The sequence below is a fragment of the Batrachochytrium dendrobatidis genome, assembly GCF_000203795.2.
Source record: "Batrachochytrium dendrobatidis JAM81 unplaced genomic scaffold BATDEscaffold_10, whole genome shotgun sequence".
In the NCBI taxonomy this organism is placed as follows: Eukaryota; Fungi; Chytridiomycota; class Chytridiomycetes; order Rhizophydiales; genus Batrachochytrium; species Batrachochytrium dendrobatidis.
The window spans coordinates 701,843-726,444 of NW_006281108.1; the positions used below are offsets into that span (position 1 = coordinate 701,843).

Consider the following 24,602-nt stretch of genomic DNA (forward strand, 5'->3'; position numbering starts at 1 on the left):
TGCTGTCCAGTCTTTTATGACGATTTCAAGACGTACAATTTATGTTTTCTATCATGACTTGATGTATTTTTTATATCATATTTCTGTGAAATTGGCTATAATGGATCGTACATTTCACTCGATCGAATCTATTGTACAGTTTGTGGACTCCTTTGCAGGTTGTAGAGTGAGATGGGAACGGGTGTATGCTTTTTTGGTTGTATAGATACTGCTTTTATCATGTTTTGAAACCATTTAGACAGAATCAAGCAAGCTGCATCTTGAAAAACAAGAGTTTTTTGTTCATAGAATTGTTTTAGGTTAGCGTACAGATTCTATAGGTCGAACACTAAAACCTCACGCAGAACAAGAACAACATCAAATGAGTGCTGCTGTAGTATTGAATCGGTAAAGCAGTAGACTGGCAAATCGACCATGTCAAGTCGTCACCACAAGACACGAGCAATACATATTCCTGTTATTCAAATCAGCAATCTACCGATATTTGCAAAAAACAACACCACAAGATTAATGGTTGTTGACAGTTTTTCATTTTATATCTTCATTCCCATTGTCAACAGCTGTACATGTAATTTTTAGGCAAAAGTAAATCATCAAATCTTTGCTCTGCCTATTTTTTTATCTACAAATGCTACTTCTGATTCAGTCTAAAATTCACAGGAGACTCTATAATGTGTTGCGTATTGGTGATAAATTCGGATCAGCTCCTATCACTTGATCACCCGTTCCAGTCGGTGTTAGACTGTTATCACTGGCCAGTACAACAGACGGAAACAGCAGCAGCAAAATCTGACAGAAATCTGAAAATATTAGCGATAGCAAAAATGCAAACATGTCGTCTTTGAAAATCGATAATAGTGCGAGAGCAATCAGCGTCGCGCAGAGCCCTATAGGGACATATTTGAGAAAGGTCTGCAAGAGTTTGGCTTGAACTTGTGATGGGTTTAGAGAGAGCGATTCTGTCGATCCCAGGCGTATGGCCGTTGAGTTGATAGGAACAATGAGCACAACACTAAGAACCGTGAGTGCCAGCACAAAAAATACGTTTCCTACTGTTGCATCGATGAAACTCACTATATGCGTGCAAGACTCATCTGTGTAACGAGCATAAACCCAGTCGTTGATAAGAAGTCCTAGTGATGAAATGCCAACCACGATAGCTAAACCTGTAGATATTCGAATTGCCATGTATAATTTTCGTGCTGAAAATGTTCGTCCATACATGCCATGAAGAATACATAGACGCATCAAACACAAACAGGTGTACGAGAGCCCATTGAGAAATTCGCATTGAAAATATGGAACATGCTCGATAATTGCTACAAACAGAACTCGCTGAATTAAAAATGTGCTCGAGGCAATGGCGATGGGAATACCTTGACTGTAACTTTTGGCGTTGCTTAACGCGACGCCTGAACTATATACGACAATGGATGAAAAAATAGAAGATAAGCAGGCCAGAGTTGCAATAAAAGGCATGCTTTGTTGGAATAAATCTGTAATAATATTCAAGACTGAAGTAGTATCCTTTTATAATATGCAGTGTTAGTCTTTATCCTTAAACAGCACGATCTTGCCAAAACTCCGATAGGCTACAACAACAGTTGAACTTGTTGGATGCTTATTTAGCAATCAAAGCAAAGATTATTGCCATGTATGCACTAGTGCGTATAAACTATCACCCTTTCACAAGAGACATGCTAGCCACAAATATTCTACAGGCCACTCCATACGCTAAAAGGTCATATTGCTCAAGATACGACCTATTTCACCAATCATGGTTCTACTACACCTCTTGGAGCATATTACAGTTGCGTCCACGTAAAATGAAACTCGTATTCATTTTGCAGTCTATTTTGCTTTTGAATAAGCAATGGCTAAATAGTCTTTGCGCCTTCATACTAAAAAATAACTGCTTCTTTAGTAGACTTAATTTTTCAGTATCTGCAATTGCACGTCATACAAAACCATTTTTATTATGGTAGAGCAATTTCCAGTAGAGTTTAAAACTGAACACTATAGCAGTATAATGAGACTTTATATCTCGTGACACTGCTGTTTGTTGAACAGTTGGAAGACCATATTTAATCGATGAATTTGCAGTCTTGTAAAATGGTATGTTTTTTAAAATCAAATGAGCATTAGAGAATGTTTTAATGTTATTGTTTGAAAAAAATACAGCATTCACGACTCCATTAATGAACCTTCAAGCATAGCGTTCATCATATGATACTCAAAATCAAATTATAGTTTTGAATTGAATTAAATTAAATCGTCTGCATTTTTGGCATAACCATACATTGTACGATCACCAGATTCATGCATTGCAACTCAAATACTGGATTCAACTGTTCTGAAACTCTCCTTTGGCTTATTCTGAATCACAGATACATTTGTGTTCTAGTTTAAAATAACAATGATTGCGCGTCTCAGTCATACAACTGTTTGCATGTCAGTCATCCAATGCTTGCTTGCAGTGCTCATTTTGGAGAGTTGAAGATTGGTAAAGCAGAGATTAAATAAAAAGTTGGGTTTCATGTAACTAATTAGTTATTTTTATTGTCATTTGTAACATTGAATTTCTTAATATTATTCAAATTCGTTTACGGTACGAATTAAGCACAGAAGGCTCCTAATAATTTACACTTTGAACTAATGTCCATTTATTCTTGCCAAAATGAGCAGATGATATGCCAGTTTCAAAACAGGAGCGACAAACTATCAAGTAGTTGGCAATGCCTCGTTCATGCCAACACATTACTGTCACGCGGCGGATTAGGTCCTTGACTTCTTTGGCAACTAGGGACATTTGTAGTTGATACGTTTGATATGCTTGTAATATTGCTAATCCTAACAACATTTGGAAACAACAGCAGCCAGATCTGACAAAAATCCGAAAGCGCCAGCACAGAAAAAAGACCAAACCAGTTGGAGGGATCCGGGGGAAATAAACTCAAGAAAACAAGTAGCAAGCAAGTTAGGGATGGAGCCAGATTGAGAAAGTTTATCAAGATTTTTGTTTGAGTTTGGACATGAGTAGTATGGATAGAGCACCGGATGATACCAGTTTTCTTGACTAATGATTACCACTAAATTTTGTCCAAAGTTGTCAAAAATAGAAAGTTATTGGACATAAGCAATTCAGGTCAAAAACCTTGGGGTATTATAGTGGGAGTTTATTAGTTTAAAATATCAGGAGATCTCTGTGTCAGATCCATGCTTGATGCTTTAAATATACACGATCGGATGGTACCAGAATTTAACCGAATTTACTGCTAAATTCATTCAAAAGTCATTAAATCATGAGTTGCTTGTGAAAGTTGAACCAATGATTAGGGCAAGGTGAAAACTATGAGGCTGCCTGAAACGACAAAGTTTTCTCATTCCAAAAAGTGATAAGAAAAGATGGTAATGGCAAACCAATCAATGGGCTTGCCTTGCTTACTGGAGGATTAGCCCTAGCCGGAGCAGTATATTAGTTCTTTTCTGGCAAGCAAGAGACGCACAAAAATCCGTTAGCCCAAGACCCAACCTCCAACGAAAATGGTTTGAAGGATTATCAAACGCAATATACGTGTAATCCTTGAAATAGCAGGCGATCCCCAGTTGATTGCCGAGGAATGGTTTGCGCTTTTCTCTCACATTGGAAAGAGGGATTTGGTCTACCATTTTCAGGGAACTGATTATGTTATTGAACTCAAGTGAATTGATGACTCTAACCGACTTAAAAGAGCTGTTCAAAACACTAATCGACAAAAGAAGATTGATGTAAAGAAACAGGCTGAGAAGTATGGGCAATTCTGGCTGGACGAACGTGGCAGAACTTATAATGCACAAGCTATTGCCATTATAAATGATGGTTTTGGAAATGCTAAAACTTTACATCGTATTGTGTTGCCTTTTCAAAGATATATTCTTTAAGCGCTTTAACAGGACACAATTAAAGTTGTAATAAATGGCAACTTTCTGTGATTCAGATTAGTTTTTGAAAAGTATATTTCATAGCTGGTTGCCACATGATGAGAGCGTATAAAAATGAAATCCACAACGAAACTCTTCTTTAAAAATGTCAACTCCAACCGAAATAGCAACAGCCTTACAACAAGCGACAGAAGACCTCAGAAGAGCAAGAGAAAGTCTTGAAAGAGCAGAAGAAGACCTCAGAAGAGAAAGAGAAAGTCTTGAAAGAGCAGAAAAAAGTCTTGAAAGAGCAGAGAAAGACCTCAAAAGAGCAGAAAAAGACCTCAGAAACTGGAGAGCTGCCAACCCCACAGACTTTACAAACGCTGGTTATTTAGCACTCTCTGCTGAAGTCACTCGTTGTACAGTAAGAGAAGAAAGAGTACGGCAAACATTGGAAGGTGCTCAGCAAATATTGGCAGGTGCTCATCAAACATTGGCAAGTGCTCATCAAACATTCCAACAGGTTCTGGCTGTTCAAAAGGCAATTTTTTCCCCTCAGTCCTCGGTTACTTCTATTTCTTGTAAATCACAATCAATTAATGGACGTTGTTCTACTGGACGACATACTGACCGCAACAAAAAAGCTCAACAAATATTCAGAGAAAAGCTGCTCAAAAGGGATATTCATTGTATAGCAACTAAGGTCGCAGAGGGTTTTGTGGCTGCTCATATAGTTCCACTCAACATGTCAGAACTAATTGCTCGTAGTATGCTCTTTTCTCCTCGCAATGGTGTCCTTCTTCGCGAAGACCTTGAAGATGATTACGACAGACACAAATGGATCTTTGATTATAATGGAAAGGTGACTTCTCTCTTTTCAAACTGGGATTACAAAGACATAATTTGTCATGTCAATGTCTCAAATGACCCTGAAACCGGGCCTTCCAAAGAACTTATTGAACTGCATAACAAGCTGGCTTTGGAAAGGGCGCAGCATCATTGCCCGAATTGCTGGAAGTATGTTGGTGCCATTAATATTGATAACCACACTGCTAAAAGTTGTGAAGGGACCAACAAGACTGGTGATGAAAAAGATGTTAAAAAAGATATCTAATAAAATACTTTTTAATTCATATTTGTGGTTCCAATTGCCATCAAACTTCAAGATGAAAATTGATTACTGGGGCTGATTGATTTTTGCAGCAATAGTATATCCTGTGTAGATAATAAAAACCAAGGTTGGAGAGGTTTTCAGTTTTACCTATTTGAAAAAAGTATCCATTTGTATGTGTGCAGGTATTCCAGTTTAGATGGATTATTGCCGTGAATTTTATTATACTGGATTGATGGAAACTGAAAACCAACGAAGCTGGATATTATGAAGAAGTCGTCGTAGGGCTGGAAGTTGTTGGAAAATACTGTGCGAGCCGAGTTAGTGGTTAATGATTCAGACTCGGAAAAGCTCAAACTAATCAATGAGTTCACTCAATGCATTCACTAGATCGCTCAGTCGTATTCGTCGTCCAGAATTAGATTCTCGCACATACAGAAATGGAACGTATGAAGCTTATCACACAGATACAATCAATATATTGCTTTCTATTGGAGTATACATTATCTGCCATCAATTCGGAAACTCCAGTCAGTCCTGATATGGATGCCAATACTAGAATCAAAGTGTTAACCAGGCGTATTGTTATATACAAGTCTGAATTATCTGAAAAGAATCGCCTCATGGTCCATTACCAAAATATTTGCAAACTGGACAATTCATTGGACAAGACTTGGTTGCCTTGGAAGGATGCTTTCCAAATCAAAAAGAATTCAATGACTACACTCTAAAAGCATTTAAATGGAACTACGCAATGTGTCATTTATACATTAGATATCATTGATTTCTGAATGACTATCATGTGTTTGTTTATTCTACTTTGCCTTGAACAACTATTCGCAATGAATGTACTCGCTGTAGAAGATGGCTGGACAGCGACGAAGCAAAAAGTTTACCTACTTCTGACTCTAGGTATGACCTCCAAGTCGCGCTATTATTTCGTAATTTAGTCCAAGATATTCTTGAATGTAGAAACATTGAATAGTCTTCAGTGAATTCATGGTAATTTAAACGCTTGTTGAAAATAGTAATAGAAAAGCTTTGGAGTTTCAAACGTATCGTATATATCAATCAAGTCTTGTCCAATAAACTTTCTGTATAGAAGTTTATTGAAATTACAGAGCGAATTAACTGATAACAGCGATATTGGTCAGCAGGTAGAGCAGCACATTTTTTGGTCCAAATCTGTAGCTTTTCAGCCATGTCAGTAAACAATAAAGATAAATGAATGTCACTGTAATTCTACACTTATAATCGCTCCCTCGTATTTATCCCAATGTTATTTACTCGTGAGTATAACTCATTTTATATTTACATGAACACTTTTTCTGACAATTCATCAAGTCATCTTTGGCTCTCTTTGTTGACTCTTGGGGAATATAAGCTTTTTTATTGAGTAAATGTTAATGAATGTCTGACGGCTATAACGACTACAAAATATAATATTAGCAACTCAATTAGAATCTTTGAAGGCTTTTACATTTCGATATCTGATGACCACTCAACCCATGTGAAATTTGTTCTTTTCTCACAATCGCAAAATGCCTCGACTCTATTCAATACAAAAACAGCTCTGCTGTATCAACATTCACTCAGAGGTTGCCTATTCCTGAAGAAGGCCCTGTTGTTGGTGACTTGGTTGCTGCTTTCCATGGACTTCCCAACTCACCTCTTGCTTCTGCCTTTGTTGGCGATACCACCCTACACTTGCCTGATGGAGTTGCTAGGTCTGCTCTTACAGAAGACTGCTTTTTTTCAGCAGACTCAACTGACTACTCTTGACTCTGGCTGCCCTCTGTCTTCTCTTGGTTCTTTAAGCTCAAATTCAAAGCAATCACTGATAATCAAATCAAAAGGTGATTCTGGCCAAAGTCTTGCTCATGGTCCTACAGTAAGACTCGATAAAATTTTATCAAACACTTTGGCAGATATTGAAAAAGATCTTTCAAAGATATCCATTACTGGGACCAGAAGGCGCCACTCGAAAACACCTTCGCATGTTGGACGGTGGGAAGACTTTTCAACAGATGCAAAAGCATATGAATATCCTGCTACTCATGTTGGGAGTGATGTTGTTTTGCCTGTTACAAGAGAAGTCGAATTCACACTGGAAAGAGATGTCAGCAGGGCTGTTGGAAACCATTTGGATAACTTCAACAGAATATTTAAAGACCAAGGAAAGACGCACAGATTCCAAACCAAACCCACTGTTATCCCTTTAAACTCTGAAACACCAACTCAAACAGAAAAGTCTATCAAGTTTATTGGAGTTCCAGATAATGTTCTCACTCTTGGTTCCAAAGTGTTGTCATTTATTGAAGAAAAGACTCCAAATGATTTGCCGGTTCGTCATTTTGCAAGCGGAAACCCATTTGATTTGCTGAAGATGTATAAAGAAGATATACAATACCAACAAAGCAAAATAACCCGTGAGGACATTGGACGTATGGATGTGTGCACAGTGATTGATCAAGTTTATGGATATCTCTCATTGAACAATCTGATCTATGGATGTGTAACTTGTTATGATGTTACATATTTTCTTTGGCGACCCAAGAGAAGCACTCTTCTTATCAGCCATCCCATTTTCAATAATTCTCATTCGCCTAGTCTTCTTCAAGCACTATATTACTTTGTTCAGCTTGCTTTACGAGACTATAAAGAACAAACGCTAGATCCCAACCCAAAGGACTCTGATATGCCTGTGGAACTTAACGCCAGCAATGAAATGGATACTGATGAACATAATGCGGATGAACAATCAGAATCAGGCAGTAACTATTCAACCACAGGCCAGGGAAAAGAAACAAATTATAGTTTGGACAAGAGCAAAGGAACAAAATATAACCTTAATCTCGATTCTCTTCATTCTGGTGCCGTGGTTGGATCTGGAGCAACTGGTCAAGTCATTCGACTCAAGGACAGCAACATTGTTGTGAAGCAATGTGATTCTTATAACAATCCTGAAGGATTCAAAATGCTGAAGAACGAAATATCAATTTACGAAAAGCTTTCCCCACTCAATCTAAAGTATATTCCTCGTTATTATGGACAGTGCGAATATTATGGGCAACATTTCATTGCGTTGGACTATATTCCCGGAAACCATTGTGATTGGAGAGCAAACAGTGAATTGAATGAGAGGTTGAATCGTGTTATTCGAGACTTGAAATCGGTTGGCGTGGTTCATCAGGACTTGAGACCAGAAAATGTGCTTTTAACTCATGATGGGGATATCAAATTGATTGATTTTGGTAAAGCGGAGATTAAATAAAAAAGTTGGGTTTCATGTAACTAATTAGTTATTTTTATTGTCATTTGTAACATTGAATTTCTTAATATTATTCAAATCCGTTTATGGTACGAATTAAGCACAGAAAGCTCCTAATAATTTACACTTTGAACTAATGTCTATTTATTCTTGCCAAAATGAGCAGATGATATGCCAGTTTCAAAACAGGAGCGACAAACTATCAAGTAGTTGACAATGCCACGTTCATGCCAACACATTACTGTCACGCGGCGGATTAGGTCCTTGACTCCTTTGGCAACTAGGGACATTTGTAGTTGATACGTTTGATATGCTTGTAATATTGCTAATCCTAACAACATTTGGAAACAACAGCAGCCAGATCTGACAAAAATCCGAAAGCGCCAGCACAGAAAAAAGACCAAACCAGTTGGAGGGATCCGGGGGAAATAAACTCAAGAAAACAAGTAGCAAGCAAGTTAGGGATGGAGCCAGATTGAGAAAGTTTATCAAGATTTTTGTTTGAGTTTGGACATGGAGTGAGTTGGATGAACTGACAGCAGATGGACAAAAGACTCGAATAGTCGGGATTATCATGATGATATTTAAAAACAAAAAAGATGTAGCAAGAAGCGAATAGCCTATGTGTACCATTGTTTTGTTGAGATTTGGTGTGCATGTATTGGGAATATATGGCGATGATGCAAATTGGTAAATGAATAAAATAATGGATATCACGCCTAAAACCGTTGACAAGTATGTGACTGCCTTGAACCATACGTTTTGGCGTGATACTACTTCAGCACGCCTATGTAATTCATAAAGAATGGACAAGCGGAACAAAATACTAAACGTGTATATTACATCGTTGGCAGTATGGCAGTATACATACGGTAATCTCTCACTCACTGCCAAAATGAGAATTTGTGTGATGAGAAACGACACTGTAGAGACTATAACAGTGACTCCACCAGCAACACTCTTGACATTACTGAGCGCAACGCCGGCACCGTAAATCACAATAGAGGAGAAAATACACGACTCTGTTGCTAAAGTAGCAACATACGACATTTTATCTGGTCTAATAAACCTAGGTAACTGATTAGAAGGAGTGGTAATGCAGCTATACAAAGCAGACAATGTTAAAAGCATGGTATCAGTTTTAGACTAATTGATTAGCATAGGACATCAAAAAGCTGCTCGAGGAATATCAACAAAACTCGATATAGCCACACTCGTTTTGAACGCACCAGCAATATACTTGACATAATTAAGGGGTTTAATATGATACCATCAAGTATCAGAATTAGAATCTCGACAAAACAGCACGACTTACTAATGGTGTGGTAAAAGGATAGGCAGTAGGGCACGTCGGCTTTTTTGGACAAAAGAATCGACAACATTTTGCTTTGGCAGTCTTTCGAAATGCAATATGATTGAAAATTGAAAGATGGGAATAGCTCAGGCACCAACAATGTGCTCAACAAATGTTAGCCATTGTGCATGTGGATATCAATGCGTTTTCGCGTTGCTATCACAATACAGCCAGCTATATAGGTGGCCATAATAAACACTAATCTAACATCAAAAACTTCTTGCTCAAACGCTATTGTAAGATTAGTGAAAGTAAACAGCCGACTACAGGTCTAGAGTTAAATACCAGAATAATTGACAATGTATTATCAATATCCTGACTTACCATGCATTAATAATTATTACATCTGGCATGTATAACTAGTCAATAATCAAACACCTGAGCTGAGTTTTGTATTATATGCTTAATGCAAGTGACAAAATATTGACATCAAGTCAACCGTATCCATTTTTATACCATTCCAATCATTCGATAAAAGCAAGTCAAGTTTACACATTTTAATTCTTTAGATGAGAATTCAAGTGAATTATATTAACCAACATTTAACAAGGTTTTGAAATGAAAAAATCAATCAAAAGCAGACTATTTAAAACGGTAACTCGTTTAATTTGTTTTCTGGAGCGACAAAAAAAGTATGAGTAGGGTTCCAAGTCTGGTTATCGTACGGTACGACACCAGCCGATGTAGGCGATGATCTGCGCGTACTATTTAAAATAAATGCTTGATGAAGTGGAGACGGAGCTGAAACGCTAGATTTGTCATTTTGTGCAAGACTCGTTATGCGCGAGTCGCTAAACGAGTATGGAGAAACAAGAGTTGCTGAAGGAGACATGTGTCCATTGTTACTGCTACCTTGACGAAATGAAAGTGTCATGGCGGGTGATCGTAACATAGTGGGAGAAGTAGGGTACCCGTTGCTACTTGCCGAACCACTGTTAGAATTGTTTGCATCGCCATTATCGCCCGCCATAATCACCAAAGGGAACAGAAGCAGCCAAATGGAGCAAAAGTCGGAGAATACCAACGAGGCATAAAAGAGAAACCGATGTTCTATAAAAGAAGAAAGAATGCTGATGCTACCGAGAAGGACGCACAGAGCAATAGGAATGAGTCGGAGGAAGCGAGAAAGAACGCGAGCCTGTTGATGCACACGCGAAATGGGAAGCTGGCCTAAATGCTGAGGTGTTCGGCCTATGCCTGCAAGAGCTTTGAAGATTGGAATGGATACCACAATAGTAAGGATAGATAGGGAAATCACAAATACAAGGTTGTTTAGAAATGTCATCAACTTGTTGAGTTGGTGCGAGCACGAGTTTGGAACGTCAGGAGACATAAGTCCTTGAATGGTAACTACGCAAGAAGATAGTGCGCCAAGAAGTGCTGCACTACAAGTAAGAATGGTGAGAACTGGACTCTTGATACTGCGATTAGCACCTGTTGCTCGCATATACAATCCCCAGAGAATCGCAAACCGCATCACAACCAAAAATCCATAGGATGTTCCATTGGCTGCGTCGCAATCAATGTTTGGGATATTCTCCACAAGAGTCATGAATGCAATACGTTGAGCAAGAAAGGCCGAAGAGGCAATTCCTACAGCGATGCCCTGATAGAAATTTTTGGTATTTGCGAGCGCAGTGCCGGCTCCATAAATTACAACAGCAGAGAATATTGATGATAATGTCGAAAGTGATGAGGTGAACGTGTGTTCCAACATAATGTAGTGTCACTAGAAATAAATAGATATGCTTGATCGATAAGAGCAAATATGTAGACAAATCAGCGATGAAAAATAAGTAGACAATGTGTACGAATTGATTTCAGATAAAGAGAAAATTGTATTTTAAAGTAGATATATGGACTGTTTAGAAAATTTGGTTAATAATATAGCAGGGAATGTATAGTACTTTAATCTATATGATTGCAGAGAAAGAGGAGAAGTAACGAAATGAGCAGGCAGTCCCAATTAATATACTCCACAGAGTGGGCGATTTTTATTTGAACTGAAAAGTAAAACTAGCTTTTTAACAAAGCAATAAGCTGTGGCGAGATGACTTGTTTGCATATCAGAGATACTAACAGCATAACCAATCTTAATGAAAGTGGCTGAAATTGGCCAAATGTATAGTAAAGGGAAGTATACTTGCGGTGGCAGCTCAGTGGCTTTACAAAAACTATTTGCTTCGGCTTGATAGTAAATAGATAGTGGACATATGAAATGCACAGGTATTTTATTTTTCAATAGTATATCGCACAATTTGGATCTAGAAGCAAGAATTAAACATATGCTCGTGGACAATGAGACTGTAGGAGATGAACAGATATTACTGTAGAGTACAAATAGCTTAAATGATGGTATTTTTAGCTTTGAACATTGATTTACAATCAGTCGAACATACACCTGAACAGCTCATCGGCAATGTGTGGCTTTTTAATGCTTGCGGCTGGTGGCAGAGGAAAATGCGAAATTACCAGTAACCATTCTCAATATGTAACATGCACCTGAAAAAGTCTCGTGAGGTCCATTAACCACCTTCCATGTGGTCGAGTTTGTTATTTTTGCAACGATCAACATCATATTCAGTATTTTTTGAGCTTGAGAGAGGTTTTGAAAGAGGCAGGTTTACATTAACGGGCTGCAGGTTCGCCTTGTCATCAGAAATGATACAGGTTGATTCGGGAGCAAGTGGTGCTTTACTGCCACACTTGCCAAGTTTGTGAATCATAAATGCACAATCGACCTCCAGTTGCTCGTCTGAAAAATGAGATGAGAGGCTTCGCGTACAGCGCAAACCTGTGTATGATACAACATTATATCCAAGCATACACGATACTCATCGACACCTGGATGCTGATTTTTGATTGCTGAAGCACGGTATTTTGGAAAAGCAACAGATAAACTGTTTTTGAAAGTGATCATCACTCGATTCATCCAATGGGTTGCTCACTCCCACAACTGCGTCGCCACTTTTATTAATGGCGTCAAATCTCGGTTATTCTATAATTGTCAATGTTATTCTACAGGACTGTATTATTCCTTATGACAGATGGTGAGGCATCATTGCTCAAACCCTAACACCGTACTCTTCTTGATTCACCCAAATATATGCCAAATGATGATGATTCAGATGAAATAATTTCCGCTTGTTGCTTTGCACCTATCAAGTGAATCTGTTGCTAAAATGCTGTTATATTACTGGGATCGGTTTGTTTAGTGGTGATGTTTTACAATATTAGTAGATTGTTTGCTGATTGCAATAGCATGATCATACATGATGTTTCCTGTACCATGACGACAATCTGACCTATTGACACGGCCAGTTTGTTGAATGGCCTGCGTTACAACCTGTTGCTCCACTCGATTCAATACAGGACATTACTCATTTGATGTTGTTCTGTGTGAGGTTTCAGTGTTTCATCTACAGTCTGTATATTAATATAAAACAATTGTGCAGTTTTACAGAGAATTCACATTTTCAAAATGCTGCAACAACAACTTGCTTGATACAGTCTGAATGCAGTCTGGATACAGTCTGAATGCAGTCTGGATACAGTCTGAATGTTCTCAAAGTACAATCAAATTGGGTTGTGGAAATATAATTCATGTTCTCATTCCTTTGTATTCAGCTGTAAACTGATTTAAGATTTGTCAAACCCAATATCTGTGATCGTACAATGTACAACTTTTAAAATAAACTCGGGTTCTTGAATCCATTGAGCAACGGAAGTATAAACCATTGTAGCAATGAAAATTGACTATTTTACTGTTGATTACATTCATTTACTTTGCTACGATCAATCACACTTTTACGTACGTCTGATGGTTGGAGTGAGGCAGCTGTTTCAAAAGATGGTGAAGAGCAGTCTGGTAACGGCGTATCGTAAAACAAGTCGTGATTCTTTTTAATTGATTCTTGAAAATTGTGCAAGGCATCGGCATTTTGGGTTTGATCTTCATCAGCATGTTCTTGAAATGAAACAGGTCTATTCAACTCAGCCAAAGAATCATTAGAAAACGCTTGAGCAGGACTATCATGTATCAAAACAGGCTTCTCTTCCACTACTTCATCGATAGGTTTCTTTTCAATATTCAGCTTTAGCGTATCCAGTTCGTATGCAAGCTGAGCGGTAGTAACACGTAGCTGATCGTTTTGAGAGCATTGAGCAACCAATTCATCCCTCAGTTTAGCAGCACGGTCAGTTTCGGCCCCTTTCATCAATTGCAAAGTGTGCAGCTCTCTTTTCAATCCACTCACTTCGTTATCTCCTTGTTCGACACGCAAATGAAGTGTTGCAATAACCTTGTTGAGATCGGCAATAAAATCAGTCATTTGAGCATCCGAGTGTGTCTTGTTGTGTATAGTGTTTTTATCATGGTCTAATTGAGCCAGCAAAAAGTCTTCATCAGATCGCAGTCGAGCAGAACTCGATACTCGCTCCAGTTTAGCCACCTGAATCTGCAATTCTTTTTTTTCACTGTCAGTCTGTGCTAATGCCTGTTCAAGATGTCGAATGCGCGATTCAGAACTCTGCTGTCCAGCAACCTGTGATAATCTTGCAATATGTAACTTCATACGCTGCTGATGATGCAAAGACATAGAATGGACTTGAACAAGCGATGCATGGCGTGACTCTAAATGAGAATTGATGTCTTGAAGGTGAATACGTTGGTCATCTACTTCGCTTAATAAAGTTTTGGAGCCTTGATCGTATTCACCAGTTTCAAGTGAAGGAGAGAGAACAGCGAGACGAGCACGAAGCGTTTGAGCATATTCACGAGACTGTTCTAGATCGGATTGGATTTGATCTGCAAGCATTTTAAGTTGTTCATTTTCATCTCGGTAGCTTCGATACTCCTCCACCATTGTTTCAGTCTCCTCTAAACGAAGTTGTAAATCAGCTGCTGTTGTAGCATGAATGTCTCTCTGACGAACAAGATCCTGGTATGCTGAAGAAAGAGATTCAAGCTGCTGCTCAGCGACGCGAAGTTTATTCAATGTATTTGAATAAGCAGATGCACTCCCTGACCCACCATGCAAAGCAGTAGTTTCCAACTCCTGTATTTTAGAAAGCAGATCGGTCTTTTCACATTGTAACCGTTTTTTGTCCAATTGCATGGATTCTAATTCGCCTGAAAGCTCTTGGATGGCAGATTGGAGCGAATCGTGAGAAGCCTCGAGTCGTTTTAAAGAAGCTCGAGCCTGCCGATCAGACTCTTCTGATTTACGAAGATCCAGTAATGCAGCTTCATATTGGGATTGTAAATCGATATGAGCACATTCAAGTGTTTGAAGTTTCAGTGCAAGGTTTTGAGCTGACTGAGTTGATACTTGAACAAGTAATGGATCATATGTCGATTCAGATGATTCAGATATAGGTTCTATAGTGTTGGAGATGATTGATTGAGAAGTCATCAGCTGCTCATATTGTTGTTTAAGCTGCTCATTGTTTTCAAGAAGCGACTGACCAATTTCTGCAGATAGTTGCAGGTCTGTATTCACATTGATAAAGCACTATTTAAGCCTATAATGTTGCTAATAGGGGCATACAGACCATGAGTAAATGCAATACTTTTTTTATTTTAATGTTACCTCGTTCACGATCCTCGAGTGCGTACTGAGCTTCTCTCAGTTGGCGACGCAACTCGACAACCAAAGAAGCAGAGGGAGTGAGTGCGGCCATGGAATTATCTGCACCCAACTGTCGTTTAGTGCGCTGTGGAGTGGCAAAGACGCTTGGGGTCTTATCTGCCAGCATGTTTCCTATTGGACTATTATTAGAGTTGAAATGACAAGGTTTACGAAAAAACTGTCCGATTCAATGTTCATATCTAATGACAAAAGGAATGAGAACATGAATTATATTTCCACAACCCAATTTGATTGTACTTTGAGAACATTCAGACTGTATCCAGACTGCATTCAGACTGTATCAAGCAAGTTGTTGTTGCAGCATTTTGAAAATGTGAATTCTCTGTAAAACTGCACAATTGTTTTATATTAATATACAGACTGTAGATGAAACACTGAAACCTCACACAGAACAACATCAAATGAGTAATGTCCTGTATTGAATCGAGTGGAGCAACAGGTTGTAACGCAGGCCATTCAACAAACTGGCCGTGTCAATAGGTCAGATTGTCGTCATGGTACAGGAAACATCATGGATGATCATGCTATTGCAATCAGCAAACAATCTACTAATATTGTAAAACATCACCAAACTCGGCCACAAAAGTGAAAGATTTTTATGCAAGAACTTTTCAAACACAAAACAGATACTAGTAGTGATGATTGATGGCAATTTTTTATTTTATCCCTTCATTCTCATGCTCTTTCCACCAGCTGTGAAGCTATTCATGCATTGGAGATATGAAAAGAGATTACGGAATGCAATCTAAAGCACTCTTGATCAGTTTAGTAGGTTGGAAATAGACAAGACAGACCAAGCAGGAAAGTGGTCGGGTGGATATGTATTACATGCATGTGAATATGTAGGTGCAGCCATTTGGTGGGATTGTACAGTATCTATGGATGCATCAGCGACACAAATAGCCAGTGTCAGCAGGGACATTCCAGAATGCATAGTATTTGTAAATTCCCCAAGTGTACGGGCCGGTGAAGAGGATCTGTTGGAAACCGGCGAAAGTGGCAAGGACACCGGAGTCCCAGAAGTCATGTTAGTTAATGCAGAGTCGGCAGATTCTGTAAGGGGAGATGAGGATGCTTGAGTGGATTTATGCATTTTTTGATGTCGTTGCAGAGCATCAAGACGAGCAAACCTAGCAATCCATAAACAGGATCAGCCAACTGATCGTAATAGCCATACCATTCAGTCCTACAAAAACTTACCCTCGATGGCATCCCTGGCAATTAAAAGGTTTTCGACCAGTGTGAGTCAGTTGGTGTCGCGCTAGATGCTCACTTCGGTGAAAGCTAGACACACATATTGAGCATCTATGCCGCCGTTCTGATTTTGATACTGCACCACTGGTAGTGGTTACAACCGTACTGGATTTGATATTATTGGATGGTGCAGATTGTCTTCTCGTCCTGGATGTTTTTGACACGAGCAGTTTTGCTTTGCTTGACAGAGGTGTGTGGTCTGTGTTGGCATATGTAAAAGCTGGATCAATAGCATGTGCTGCAGAATCAGCTTGTGGTGAGCAAGGGATGGATATAGACATCACGTATAGCACAATAGGTTTGTGTAGTAAAGAAAGTCGGGCAACAAGTTTGAAAAGCGGAATTTAGTTTGCAGAGCCGATTGCGAATGTATATCACTGGTTTACGTAACAAGAGAAATAGATGGACAGGTAACAACTAGCCGGTTTTAAAAGACGAATAACTGTTGAATTTAAACGAGCTCGATAAATCAAATCGAAACAAAATATGCAAATGGCAAAGCAACGGAATTCAACTGCAGTTTCAAAATATGACCATTATCTGACCCCACATCCAATGGTATAAGCCGTATTTGTAGGTGCGAATTGAGCACGGGTATAATCCTTGGATTAATCTAATGTTCGGCCTTATTATTGCGCCTATTTGGGTGTTAACCATCATCAACATACACGCAATGCTTTGTGTGGGGACAATACATCAGTCTACCCATTATTTGGTGTGCTTATTGTTGTCGACTGTAGTCCAATTGCATGCGGCATTATTGGTATTTGAAAGTAACTCTTAATCCACTCGCCCGACTATAATACAGCTACGCTGCCTCATACCCAATCTGCTTAGACATTCTAAAGTGGAGTCACATTAATCGGTGACCTTGCCTGCACCATCACTACGCTGACAGCTGTAGTGGCTCTGTTCAGCTAGAACAAAGCAAAATGACAACTTTGAAATCACGCCATCACAAGCCAATAATTTACTACATGTCAATCGCTTTTCATATTTGCTTCGGCCTCCAATAAAGATTTAACCCGCTCTTGTGGAGTTATGGCGCTATCACTCGACTCATGTTACTATATCAAGGTATCTAATTGAAAAATGAATCCGCCGACTCAATGACATCACAGATTGGCATAATTAAGTTGGTTTTTAAATACACTACACAGTGGACTAAAAGTTTTAAAGTCGTACATTTCAGCTGAACATTGTGCCATTATACAATGCACGCTTTGTCTTTAATGGCTGGACAATTCGCTACAAGACAGCAAGATAAAAGCCATCTAACCCTGTACATCTGGAAAGTAGCTGGATATTCTAGCGTCGCTGCTTTTTGTTTGTAGTTAAGCAATTCCAATCTAAAGCACTTTCTGCATGTGGCAGCGTATTTCAACATTTGCTTTGTCTACTGTCTACCTGATATGTATATGAGTCAAGCCTCGATCATTCCCTCAATGTCAATGCTGTGCTTGATCGGAGAAATCTGATTGCCGACCCATTATTATCTCTTAACATGTGATTTTCATCAACCCAATATGGCTCATCGAAAAGCCGATTGGATAGTCTCGATAGTGAAACACCAATTGTTTGAAGCGCTGCAGGAATATATGGTTATCGTGGAAATCAAGTGATCTCATTAGTTCAACTCCGTTTTATTTTCAAAATCACCATGTAATGCATGCCAGTTCTAGCTTATTATATGCACAGCAATCTGAGCAATAACATATTCGGCCGATCAAATCAGATCTATTATTCAAATCAGCCATCATAACCATTGTTCATATAGATTGTTGATGCTGGTAGTTTCTAATCGCTCGATGTTTTTGATGGCATTCAATCTTGATACTAGTATGCAGATGCTTGACCAGATTTGATATTCTGCAATAAGTATTGTGACAATCAAGTCAGGATTACACTAGTTCCAATGACAACTCTCATTCTATTCTGACTATGCAGTATGTGTGCTCGATTCTTTACTGTTGCCAATCCAGCACCACTATTTGCTATACTAGATGGCTAATACTTTGATACCAATATACCTGACAGCACGATTGTTTGCATTGTGAAACCAAGTTTCCTGTGCTTTATCTGTAACATATCATGTTTTCATACTACAGTTTACTCAAAATTGCATAAACAAGCTATATTTGCACGAGAATAAAGCACTTTAAAAACAAAATCCACATTTTCAGATAATACCAAGAATGCTTCACATGTATTCATGGTATTAGTTTACCACTCTGCAATCGTTTCAAACACCATCTGCACATCGTCTATATTTTTGTTGGAGTCAGTCGAATTGTCTATGTCTTGTTCAGCCGATATCGGTTTGCAACTGATTGATGCAAACGTAACCTCGTTGGAAAGATGTTCAAATTTGAAATCTTCCTCGTGTCCTAAATATGCTACATCCTCATCCCCTTCAGATTGAGCAGCAATGCCAGAGCTTCGTGCTTTGCGTAATTGGTTACTATACAACAGTATATTAAACAAAACATCAATGAATCATCACACCAGCCATGATACGGTTTGGAAATAAAACGCGCTTACATTTCTTGTTCCAGCATGCTCTTTACAAGTGCAGGTGTAAGTGATAAAATCACATCATTCTTGTTGCACAGGATGTGTACTGGCAATTCGCTATTCAAGGTGGTATTATTTGTAAGAACATCATAGAGGTACTCTGATGTTGAACGCAGTATGTCTTCTTTGCGAAGTTGGGATGAATCCACAACAAACAGGATCCCTTTTGCGCTGGGCAAAAATGTATTAAACTTGAACCGTAATCTTAAATGACCTGGAATATCAACAAGTTTTGTATTCAACATCTACAAAATTGACAAATGTAGTCGACATACAAAACAATGATTTGCTGGTTAGTTGTATAAATCATACAAGATCAGTTATGCACACAACCTCATACCAGTCAAGTTTCTAAACTAAATAATAAACTCACATTGTTTGCAAGCGGTGCTACATTTTCCTGCATAGATACGCATGTTTCAATAGACCGATGGCCAGTAAGCTAAAATGCCAAATCATTTCAAATCGGTTGTACAGAAATAACAGCAGAGTGCGTTTAGCTTATTGGCTACTCAAAGTATTAGCATGGATGCAAATAAAACATTTGTTTGCTATTAGAGCTGATTTACCTTGTAAAACAGTGCAGTTTTTCCAGATCCAGATGGCCCAGCTATTACAACAGTGTCCCTTGTACTCGTACTTCCTACGGCTCCTAGCAAACTAGATCTGCCATTTTTTCCCAGTAAGAACCACGCAGAGAGCAGCAGTGCTGATTGTACATGAATCACAATCCAGATAAGCAATTCAAAAGTGATGCAAGTGTATTACAGTCAGTTAAACCGTTCCATTACTGGTCAATATGCTGTATAAATAGATTGCATTGCTGCCAACTCTAGATTTTGAGCTTCGTTGAATTCCAGCAGGTCAATCGGAGAGCAGTGACATTTTGACTGAATCGATAGTCTGATAATGAAACTCTGACCAGCATTTGTATTGCGTTGAATAAGAGTCCGAGGCAGATTAAATACTTACCAATTACAAGAATGACTGCTGATAGCACGAACCCAAAGGATGCGACCAAGTGTGGCATTCTGATGTTTGATTAATTAGTGCCTGCAATGTTTCTACCAAAAAGTGAATGGACTCGATAACTACAAAAAGTTTCCGTCCAGTTACTCGATAGATTGATGGAAGCCAGAGTTTTGGGCAAAGAGCAATGTGACTAAAACTGAACATGGACAGCTTTGGTTTTAATCTCGAAATATTTATAGATGCAGCAACCACTTCGAGTATTAGAGTTTTTTTCAGGAATAGGCGGTCTGCATTATGGATTAGAACGGGCAGAATCTACTGCTACTGTTCTTGCAAGCTTTGACGTGAATGAGCATGCCAACTCTTGGTTAGTCTGGATTTCAAATGAACAGTATTGGTTTGTTGCTCATCCCAAGCACGGATGACATTCTGACGGTTTCTTGAATATTTAGTTATCAACACAATTTTGGCATCAAACCATCCAACAAGAGCATCGACACACTCACAGCTAAAGACATTGAAAAGTATGATTCAAATTGTTGGCTGCTCTCTCCGCCTTGTCAGCCATTCACTCAAGGTGGAAAAAGTCTGGATCATCAAGACAATCGATCACTTGCTTTGCTGCGTATTATCGAAATACTCCAGCACATTGCAATCCCTCCCAGATTTGTGTTTGTGGAAAATGTTCCCAATTTCGAGACTTCTGAATGCCGATCTCGACTGGTTCAAACTCTTGACCAATGCAATTACGATGTCAAGGAGTACCTAATCAGTCCTATTCAAATTGGTATTTCAAACGATCGTCGAAGATATTATCTTGCCGTGAGTCTCATATGCTTGGTTTGTATTGTTACTGCCAATTCCACAGTGGATACTGATCCGATTTAATATGATTTGATATGAATTAGGCTAAACTACGCAGTAGCATTTCAACTGGCAAATCCAACCTGTCTTGCTTGCAAACATCACATATGATTACAAGACTAGATTCGGAATCATCCGGCATTGCATTGCCCATCCCTCCAGCAATATCAACCTATTTGGAGCAGCATTGTGATATACCAGAATTCCTTGTTCCTGAACAATATATTCTTAAAAGGAAAACATTCCGTTTCGACCTGGTCAAACCAACTGATACGCGCTGCTCATGTTTTACCAAGGCATATGGATCCCATCACATTATTGGATCTGGATCGTTTCTACAAACAGCCAACCTTGATGTGAGTAGTCGAGTATTTGTAAATGCAGTATCTTGGATATCAATATCTAATATGGTGATGTGTTTTGGAGTTACAGGCCACATTTGCTTCCGATGATGGCAAGGCAATAGTAGCATCTCGTCCTCGGTTTTTCACTCCCCGAGAAATTGCTCGATTGCACGGATTTCCAATTGATGGTGTATTGAATGGTTCAATTGGCATGCTGCATACGTTTGAATTCCCAGACTCAGTGCCTAGATCGCAACAATATAAACTACTGGGCAATTCTTTGAGCGTAGATGTTGTCGCACATTTATTGAAGCTGTTGTTTTTGGATAGCGATGTCTGAAATGGCTTTGGTAGTTGCATCAAATCTGGATATTTTCTGAATTTCACAACCATCAATATTAATGAATTGCAATTTGTCAAACTTGATGTTTAAAACAGGACAGAATCTTGACATTCATCAACTATTTTGATAGTTATATTGACTAATAATCGAAATCTTACCAGCGTGGATTGGATTAGCTGATACAACTCTCTTTTATATCGTTGATTCTCAAGTGTACAGACATTTTGTTTATTTTCTCAGCTGCTCGCAGTGTTGGACATTGACAGTTGGAATATTAGTTAACAACCAATTTAGACAAACGTTGACTAAACTTGCTCAACACTATTGATGATTTTTGAAATATTCGCTCTACTACAATGATTCATCCTGCAAACGAACCTCATTCATGCACTGTGTGTTTGGAACCGCTGTTTAAATCCATTACAAAGGAAAAGTCCGAAACATTTGAACTCGACAAGTCATTTCTGAAACAGATGACCCAGCAATGCATCTTGCCAAAATGTAAGTAGTCTATCCATTTTCAACTGGTGACTTGGTTTAAGCTGTGTTGTGTTTGATTAGATGTAAACTGGCTGGTGAAATCATCATACACCATTAGAACTGTAATGACTAAATATTCAATATCTGGCATGGATTTAAACTGCCACTATCAAACTTGAACAATCCCAAAAATTACATTAAAAACTTTAATATATACAGGCAGTCATGTATTTCACTCTGTATGGTAAGTAATCTAAATGATCCATTCAAGACACGCACGAATATGTTTGGGTCGTATTTCTAAACCAGCATGTTTTCGTATCAATAGTATTATTCGATGGTTAAATTGTGGATCTAAGCGTGTATGTCCGAATTGCAGAGAACCAGTCAAGTTTATCAAACCCACACTACCCGAGATTGTGTTTCTTCCAAACGGACTTTTTTGGATTCCATTGGCTTTGTCTACAGCACAACCATCTTCTTCATTACCACCTCTAGCTGCATCCAGACTATCCTCTGATGCCACACGATCTCATGAACAAGCCTGTTCAGATAATGCTGTGGCATTTTTGCATCGAGATTTGGCATCAAAGCAAATTCTTATTGATGAGATGCAAGAGGAAATAGAGTCACTCAAGTGCGATCTTGAAGATACCATCACGGATCGAAACCATATTCTCAACGATCTTGAACATTTAAAAGCAGGAGAGCACGTAATCAAGTCATTTCAAGCAGCTTCGAAAAAGGAAATGGCTATTCTTCAAAAAAAATTGGATTCACTTGAAAAAATCAATACGGATCTAAAACAACAGTTGCTGAATGCAGAACTTTCTCAAGCTGCTTCAAAAGTGTATCATGCTAAGCTTGTAGAAACCATTGGTCGTCATAAGAGCGATTCGGAAAACCTCCAGCGAAAACTTGTTGCCTATAAAACGTATGCTACACGAATGGTTGATTGTGGAATGGACATATTTGATGATCACAACAATTAATCACATTTAGTTTTTAATTACAAGAGTGGAAAGCATCGATTTAAACAAATCTATAGACAATGAGGATTGGCAAGGTAGAGCCAGTGATATTGCTTTAATGGACAATGCTGCCGATCTAAAGGATATTTTACAAGAATATCACAGGTTTGTTGTTCATGTATTATGATTTTGAAGCAAAGTTGATTTGAATTTGACCATAATTGGTATCATACAACTAAAGACTGGCTTTTATTATCACCTAGAAAAATCCAAACGTTCCACAAAAGCTCGCAAACATACAAAACACGCGCATATGAAATGCGCGAGGAGCGAGATTATGCTCGTAAGGAGCTACATAGTTTAAAGGCAAAAGTGCGCTAATGAAATTGACTCTGTATATCGTGACTATTGTAGTATGTTTACTAAACTTTATTTCATTTATTCTGGTAGTATGATCGATTGGAAGAAAGCCATCTGGATATCAAAAAACAACACGAGCTGGTTGCCACTTGCCAGCCATCATATACCTTACTATCTGCTAAAGATATCTTGACACACAAATCCAATGCAGGTAAATTAATCAACACTACTATGCATACATCGACATCATGCGATACACCACTTTTGGATCGAGTTGCCATTTTGGAACAGGAATTGATGAATATTCGGAAAGCGCAGCTACAGACGACTGATTCACCCAGTAGAGATCGGTTCAAGGATTGTTTGATCTCACCTTCCACTGTCGTGTCAGACTCGTCCTCGAAGAATACGCATACTACAACATTTTCCCAATCTAATCAATCACTACATCAAAAAAGCACATTTAAGCAGAATATCAGGTACGCTGAATAGGTTCAAACATGCTGTTTATATTGAATATTGAGATGTTTGTAAATTGAACTGTTTTGCCTTTCAACTGCGTATTTGCCGCGTATTAGTGCCGATCCATGTTTTATGGATAGTGACTTGTCGGACTTGAATGATGGACAAGTTGTTACAGTTCGTCATGCATTGAGTAGTTTGGATGTACTTCGACCTGGCGCAATGCTGGGAAAAAAGCGAGCCAGTATTGGTCAATTTGAGCAACTTGCTTCTCGAATGAAACGCAAGAACGGCTCTGATATCTCGACTGGATCCAACTCTTGTTTATCAGGGACATCAAAACATACTTCTCCGTATTTGGTATCTGATAGAATGGGTGGAGTGTGTCGTCAATCTAGACCGATTGGTTCTCAATCCGACTTGCAAAATGGAGTGTCTACGACTGCAACAACTCGTCAAATTGATGGATTATTGCGATCGGCTGTTTTACAAAAGAAAGTCAATGCATCTAGTTTTCAGTCCAAAACCAATCCTAGTTTTACTGCTCAAAGTCAAAAAGGAACATTACTCGGCTACTTTAGTAAAAAACAGTGAATATGAAGACGCATTGTTTTGTGAAATATTAAACACTATGACTGTTTAGATACCAGCTGGATGAGTAGATTCTTGAAGTTGTGGAATAAAATTG

At 38.6% G+C, this 24,602-nt stretch overlaps 10 protein-coding genes across 10 annotated transcripts; 4 read left to right on the forward strand and 6 right to left on the reverse strand.

Moving 5' to 3' along the window:
- Positions 1-666: 666 nt before the first annotated feature.
- On the reverse strand, positions 667-1,479 carry BATDEDRAFT_26643 (uncharacterized protein; the record flags this gene model as incomplete). Its single annotated transcript, XM_006680660.1, has 1 exon — positions 667-1,479. One exon carries the CDS (start codon positions 1,477-1,479, stop codon positions 667-669), a length of 813 nt encoding a protein of 270 aa, XP_006680723.1.
- A 2,587-nt stretch (positions 1,480-4,066) lies between these two features.
- BATDEDRAFT_90479 (uncharacterized protein) lies at positions 4,067-5,035 on the forward strand (the record flags this gene model as incomplete). Its single annotated transcript, XM_006680814.1, has 1 exon — positions 4,067-5,035. The coding sequence occupies one exon, from the start codon at positions 4,067-4,069 to the stop codon at positions 5,015-5,017; it is 951 nt and encodes a 316-aa protein (XP_006680877.1). The 3' UTR covers positions 5,018-5,035.
- Positions 5,036-6,665: 1,630 nt separating this feature from the next.
- On the forward strand, positions 6,666-8,307 carry BATDEDRAFT_90480 (uncharacterized protein; the record flags this gene model as incomplete). The annotated part of the gene is made up of 1 exon (XM_006680815.1): positions 6,666-8,307. The coding sequence occupies one exon, from the start codon at positions 6,666-6,668 to the stop codon at positions 8,286-8,288; it is 1,623 nt and encodes a 540-aa protein (XP_006680878.1). The 3' UTR covers positions 8,289-8,307.
- Positions 8,308-8,616: 309 nt separating this feature from the next.
- Positions 8,617-9,966, reverse strand: BATDEDRAFT_26646 (uncharacterized protein; the record flags this gene model as incomplete). Its single annotated transcript, XM_006680661.1, has 5 exons — positions 8,617-8,718; positions 8,916-9,072; positions 9,157-9,362; positions 9,601-9,681; positions 9,964-9,966. The coding sequence occupies 5 exons, from the start codon at positions 9,964-9,966 to the stop codon at positions 8,617-8,619; spliced, it is 549 nt and encodes a 182-aa protein (XP_006680724.1).
- A 259-nt stretch (positions 9,967-10,225) lies between these two features.
- Positions 10,226-11,356, reverse strand: BATDEDRAFT_90548 (uncharacterized protein; the record flags this gene model as incomplete). The annotated part of the gene is made up of 1 exon (XM_006680891.1): positions 10,226-11,356. The coding sequence occupies one exon, from the start codon at positions 11,354-11,356 to the stop codon at positions 10,226-10,228; it is 1,131 nt and encodes a 376-aa protein (XP_006680954.1).
- A 2,044-nt stretch (positions 11,357-13,400) lies between these two features.
- On the reverse strand, positions 13,401-15,396 carry BATDEDRAFT_90547 (uncharacterized protein; the record flags this gene model as incomplete). The annotated part of the gene is made up of 2 exons (XM_006680892.1): positions 13,401-15,130; positions 15,231-15,396. The coding sequence occupies 2 exons, from the start codon at positions 15,394-15,396 to the stop codon at positions 13,401-13,403; spliced, it is 1,896 nt and encodes a 631-aa protein (XP_006680955.1).
- A 528-nt stretch (positions 15,397-15,924) lies between these two features.
- Positions 15,925-16,940, reverse strand: BATDEDRAFT_37271 (uncharacterized protein). Its single transcript, XM_006680758.1, has 2 exons — positions 16,491-16,940; positions 15,925-16,420 (listed from the first exon to the last, which is right to left on the reverse strand). The coding sequence occupies exons 1-2, from the start codon at positions 16,823-16,825 to the stop codon at positions 16,051-16,053; spliced, it is 705 nt and encodes a 234-aa protein (XP_006680821.1). The 5' UTR covers positions 16,826-16,940; the 3' UTR covers positions 15,925-16,050.
- Positions 16,941-18,767: 1,827 nt separating this feature from the next.
- On the reverse strand, positions 18,768-20,148 carry BATDEDRAFT_26650 (uncharacterized protein; the record flags this gene model as incomplete). The annotated part of the gene is made up of 5 exons (XM_006680662.1): positions 18,768-19,005; positions 19,086-19,363; positions 19,492-19,560; positions 19,688-19,827; positions 20,091-20,148. The coding sequence occupies 5 exons, from the start codon at positions 20,146-20,148 to the stop codon at positions 18,768-18,770; spliced, it is 783 nt and encodes a 260-aa protein (XP_006680725.1).
- A 181-nt stretch (positions 20,149-20,329) lies between these two features.
- BATDEDRAFT_13083 (uncharacterized protein) lies at positions 20,330-21,638 on the forward strand (the record flags this gene model as incomplete). The annotated part of the gene is made up of 4 exons (XM_006680565.1): positions 20,330-20,457; positions 20,543-20,912; positions 20,999-21,328; positions 21,414-21,638. 4 exons carry the CDS (start codon positions 20,330-20,332, stop codon positions 21,636-21,638), a joined length of 1,053 nt encoding a protein of 350 aa, XP_006680628.1.
- A 487-nt stretch (positions 21,639-22,125) lies between these two features.
- On the forward strand, positions 22,126-24,508 carry BATDEDRAFT_90693 (uncharacterized protein; the record flags this gene model as incomplete). Its single annotated transcript, XM_006680816.1, has 6 exons — positions 22,126-22,142; positions 22,450-23,055; positions 23,138-23,257; positions 23,356-23,464; positions 23,543-23,931; positions 24,055-24,508. The coding sequence occupies 6 exons, from the start codon at positions 22,126-22,128 to the stop codon at positions 24,506-24,508; spliced, it is 1,695 nt and encodes a 564-aa protein (XP_006680879.1).
- Between the last annotated feature and the right edge of the window lie 94 nt (positions 24,509-24,602).

What these genes read in the sequence shown, in the direction of transcription:
- BATDEDRAFT_37271 (XM_006680758.1), bottom strand. Translation starts at nt 16,825, where the DNA reads ATGTCTATATCCATCCCTTGCTCACCACAAGCTGATTCTGCAGCACAT. An exon ending in TGCCAGGGATGCCATCGAGG is followed by an intron (nt 16,421 to 16,490) that starts GTAAGTTTTTGT and finishes ATGGATTGCTAG; the next exon opens with GTTTGCTCGTCTTGATGCTC.